At 30.0% G+C, this 4,980-nt stretch overlaps 1 protein-coding gene across 1 annotated transcript; it reads right to left on the bottom strand.

Moving 5' to 3' along the window:
- Positions 1 to 230: 230 nt before the first annotated feature.
- Positions 231 to 3,652, bottom strand: LOC111043063 (farnesyl pyrophosphate synthase). The gene is made up of 8 exons (XM_022327847.1): positions 3,317 to 3,652; positions 3,075 to 3,243; positions 2,877 to 3,017; positions 1,290 to 1,493; positions 887 to 1,051; positions 748 to 825; positions 555 to 689; positions 231 to 481 (listed from the first exon to the last, which is right to left on the bottom strand). The coding sequence occupies exons 1-8, from the start codon at positions 3,406 to 3,408 to the stop codon at positions 281 to 283; spliced, it is 1,185 nt and encodes a 394-aa protein (XP_022183539.1). The 5' UTR covers positions 3,409 to 3,652; the 3' UTR covers positions 231 to 280.
- Positions 3,653 to 4,980: the final 1,328 nt, after the last annotated feature.

The following is a 4,980-nucleotide window of genomic DNA, read 5'->3' as shown; positions in this document are numbered from 1 at the left end:
GTTTTTATAACTATGACTTGAACAGTATATTATTGGTTTTTCAAAAATATATTATTTAAATTTTTTAAAGTTAAAATAATTATGATAAAAATATCTTTGGGACAATAAATTATCAATTTAAAAAAATAATAAGTTTTACAAAATTACCCTTAAGTTTAACATGAAAATATATTAATAACAATTTGTTTACTAATTAGTTAAAACTAAAAAATAATAATTATATTATTTTATGTACCTAAATGCCCATTAATGCATTTTGGTAAAGATTTAAAATTATAAATTAGAGTGTTCTCTTGTAAATCTTTTCCAAAAATTTGAAAAACATGTCTTGTGACAAACCTCGTGACAACTGTTGAATATGAGTGCATATTAATTTATAACTTTCTTCTTCGTAGAGATGAAATGTGTCTGCTAATTTCAACTGTGCATACAAATCTTTGATGATTGCAACATTGGCTGGATCATCAATACCATAGTTGTCCTAATACAAAACTCAATAAGTCAGCATATTGATTCAAAGCATACAATAACTTAGTAATATTATATTATGTTACCTCCATAATTTTCTTTTGTTCAGAATTGACTTTTTGCAAAGCCACTACAGCTAACCATGAACATTTACCATCTTCTATGTCTGTGCCAATTTTTCCCATGACGTCTGGATCTCCATAACAGTCTAAAAAGTCATCCTAAAAAAAATATTATTAACTTAAATAATTTTAACTGATTTAAATAAACTATTTATACTTGAACTTGAAAGAAGTGTCCCATTTCAAGCAGTATAGTCTTTGCTTGTCGAAAGATTTCTGGGTCATTGATGTTTGTCTGCAATATTATTTTATTAAGTTAAATCCAATGGATGTAATCATAAATACGTTGTGCTTACCATGCGCATTGCAAGACATACTGGAAGAAAAAAAGAATAATAAGCAGTCTTATATTTCACAATAGCTGTATAATTTTCCATGGTATATTTTTCAAGTTTTTTTGACTTGAAGCTATTGGCGGTTAACATATCAAGACACTGACCCATCGCAGTTTTCATTGTAACCTAATTTTTGAATAGTATTAGGGCCGTATTCAGGGCAAGCTGGAATCTATGTTAGTTTAATACAATTTAAGGCCGCAAAATAAATAGTATAGACAAAATAAAATGTTTGTTTTGATATTAATTTACTAATTTTGTAACATTTTTGACCAGGGCCCTTAATTATCCTAAAAACGGCCCTAAACTGTGTAATTCTAACAACATTAAAATTAAAATAAATCATTTATTAATTATTTCATACGTCAAAGAACAGCTCCAAAATATGTGTGTAGTAAGGCTTATCCTTGAAGTACTTTTTAATCAACTGGTAAATGGCCTGTTCGAGGAGAACACCATCGTTCACTGCCATTAGACCAATATCATTGTGCCGATACCAACATGGACGTCCTCGTCTAGTTATTGCGTTATCCATTATGTCATCTAACACTAATTGATAGGCTTGCAGCTGAAAAAAATTAACATACATACCTATGTAAGTAATTATTTATTTATTTCCCATCTACACTGCATTGCACACATGCAATTACTAATTAAGGTAATATTATACAATTAGGTAATCCTTAGTACTTCAATAAATTCAATTATGTACATAACATCACCGAACAATGAATAATTAAATTAAGTTCACAAGTGATTAAATAAACTTTAAATTCTCAAAAAAATAAAAATAAAATAGAGCAATACAATATTTTTAAATTGACACAAATATTAATAGAAATTATAATATTAGATACAGTTGCATTTGATTGACAATTATCATATAAATTAACTAACTATATTTTATAATATAAAATATTTACTCATATGTCAACTAATACGCAATTTAAAAAAAAAATTTCTATTATTTTAAATAAATGATAACATATTATTTAAAAATAAAATTATTACCAATGTTTTATATTATATTATTTAAAAAAAGTTAGTTCTATATATTTTTAATTTTACTTTGCATAATCTTTATGAATAATAACAAATAATAGGTATATTATTATAAGAAAAGAAACTAACAATTGAATTCAAATTTATTTTTTACAGTTATATTATCTGAATGTGGGAAAGAAAAAAAATGTATCAATCTTAATAAATAATCTACAATTATAATTTATAATGTAATAAATTAATTCATCAAATGAAACCTATAAAATTAATAGGTTAAAAATTAAATTAATAATAGCTTATAATATAGGTATTCTATTATTAATAATAATTATATTATTTATAAATGTACAATGAACATACATTATACATCCATATTATTAAGCCATTCATGAATAATAATTGTTACAATCATTAAATTGCCTATTAATCAAATGAATTTATTTCAAAATGATAAATTCAAAAAATTCCTCTTTAATAAAAATAATTAGTAACAAGATTAAGAAATATTTTCTAGGATAAAAGCGAGGACAAATCCTATATAATAAAACGAAACATTGTCTACAAATTCTTTTGTTAAATTGATTATTTTACTTTGGGATAATTACATTATTATTTAAACTCGAATTTAAAAAAATATCATATTGAATTTTACATTAATTGATAAATTTAAACAATATTATGTATCTCAGAAATAACACTCATTAATGTAAAGTTATTTAATTTTAGTATTTTTTAGATAACATTCATTACATTGCATCTACATTTAACTTATATATTTTAATTGTCATATAATGTCTTTACCAATGTACTTTAAGTCTTAAATCAGTCTGCAATTTATAATTTAAATTTAAAAATTATATTTGATTTGAGAGTCTAAAATAAAGATTAACTCATATATTGGTTGCTCATTAGTAGTATTTTCTTCTCGTTACAACCAAAAACAACTTACAATTTCAACACACCATCCCAGTATGTAAGACAATTTAAGGTTTTCATCAGTCTGATCAGAAGGCGAGGATAACATTTTGTATGACAGTACCAAAGCCAATCCTCGGTTTTTCTTACCACCGGGCACATTGTATTGCAACAGCTATAATAATACAGAAAGTTGAATACATAGCTTCTACACAACATCATAGTCACATACCTTTGCGAGCCACTTGGTAACATCGGGCACGTCTAAGTTACGGCCGGTGTCCGTCAGATCCCTGACTACATCTGGGAACACTGCCATGAAATCCCTGGTCTCGTCCTTGCTGACGGCTGTACCAGTTATGACCGGAGGGACTGGCGGTGCGCGAACTGTACTCATAGCCCTAAATCATGATGATTTTTTTTTTTAAATTTTTGTATGTGGTTAAACAATCTTTAAATATACCGCAGACTTACCGAAAGTTATTATTCCGAACGACAGCCGAGTCACAGAGCAAAAACGCGCTCCGGCGACTTAGGGCTCTCGTAAAAGTCAGCATTTTGTTCATATCTTAAAATATAAGTAGGTACTTATGTCGTATGGATCGTTGGTCGGTCGATACTAAAGCTCGCTACGATTTATATAGATCGTCGACGCGAGAAGAGAGTCTTGTATCTCATCCGGAATCAGACGGACGACGAGTAATGTTCCGCGTACGACTGCCAAGATCAATCGTCCACGTCCTAAGCTCCAAAAGAGTGCAGTCGGCCGCAACGGAACTAGAACTGCGGACGTGCAGACGTGCAGTCATCGTCGTCGCGTCGCGGCACAGGTGAAATCGCGTTTTCGAATTCCGGAAAAAAATGTGCGTGCGGCCGCTGCGCTCTCTACACGGCAGAGGGGCAACTATCACACTCATCTTCACCGGTTGCATCACGACCGGGAATAATTAATATTTTTCCTACGATCTGACTTGAATATTTTTCGATTTGCGTTCCGCCGCCGAGGACAAATCCAGCCATCCAGTCTTTGCGACCTGCAGAGTGCACTGAGTGCAGGTTGCAGGCTGCAGCTATAATGCCTCGACCATTGACTACTTATTATATTTGACATTACTACAACTCTAGGTAGTATTATATACCGTGTCCTGCCTACTTCTTAGACGGGTTATCCACTTCAGTACTTCACGTGCTGTTATATCGCCGAGTGAAAGTGGTCAAATGCGTCACGATTTCAAACAATATTGAATTTTGGAATCACAGTAATTAATCACCGTTCAGTAATTTTACAATGCATTATTGAGTACTACATAATATACTTATTGGACAATGGACATTATACCTACGGTTTCTTTACATTTTAGTTAAGTTTAGTTTATTAGTTAGTATAGGCACTGGGTAAAATCCTTAAATAATTAATTTTCAAAACCCAAATTCATATCATAAAATATTTTCGAAATCCTGGCTGGACAAGTCTGGTTTACCACACTCCTATAGAGAAATTAAATTGCTTGAAAATATGTATCTTTTATTCTTACCGAGTTAAGGACGATGGTGCAATTAGAAATTATTGCTCAGACTTAATTTTGAAGTTATTATGAAGCTAGGTATTTGAAGTTTACTGTTTTTATGGTAGGTAATTACAGCTTAAATATGCCATATTCAATATTTTATAACTTTAACTGAATAAGTTCGATTTATGCACTTAATCAAATATGGCATTTCTGCACTGCAGTTTACACTTTTTCTTCGATTTTTGGACGTTTTCTGATACGAAGGTCGATTTTTAAAGTGGACAATTGGGTATAAGTGATTAACCGCTCTGCTGTAGATACAGTAGGGGTCCAGTGTACCTACCTTATAAATGAATATTAATGCGGATGTGTTAAATTTGAATTCAATGATAAATCATCGTGTAGAAAAATGATTCTAAGCTGCAGTATCTGAGCGCAGTCGACCTATCTAGGATTTATTATATTGGCAATTATTAATGCCTATGGCCTATAGGTACCTACCTAAGTACCTATATAAATATATTTATTTAATTATTAATTATATCATATATTGATAACATTTTTTTATCTTAAAGTAAATTATTACTTACCTGAGAAAAATGTAAATACCTAATATATGTTAATGGT

Source organism: Myzus persicae, unplaced genomic scaffold (assembly GCF_001856785.1).
Source record: "Myzus persicae strain clone G006 unplaced genomic scaffold, MPER_G0061.0, whole genome shotgun sequence".
Lineage (NCBI taxonomy): Eukaryota > Metazoa > Arthropoda > Insecta > Hemiptera > Aphididae > Myzus > Myzus persicae.
This window is presented reverse-complemented; position numbering and strand designations above follow the sequence as displayed.

Bases quoted from the DNA above. Each gene is read 5' to 3' on its own strand.
- LOC111043063 (XM_022327847.1), bottom strand. From the start codon at position 3,408: ATGAACAAAATGCTGACTTTTACGAGAGCCCTAAGTCGCCGGAGCGCG. The intron at 1,494-2,876 runs GTAAGTTGTTTT...AATTTTTTTCAG, and splicing joins TGGGATGGTGTGTTGAAATT to CTGCAAGCCTATCAATTAGT. The intron at 826-886 runs GTAAGCACAACG...ATAATATTGCAG, and splicing joins TATGTCTTGCAATGCGCATG to ACAAACATCAATGACCCAGA.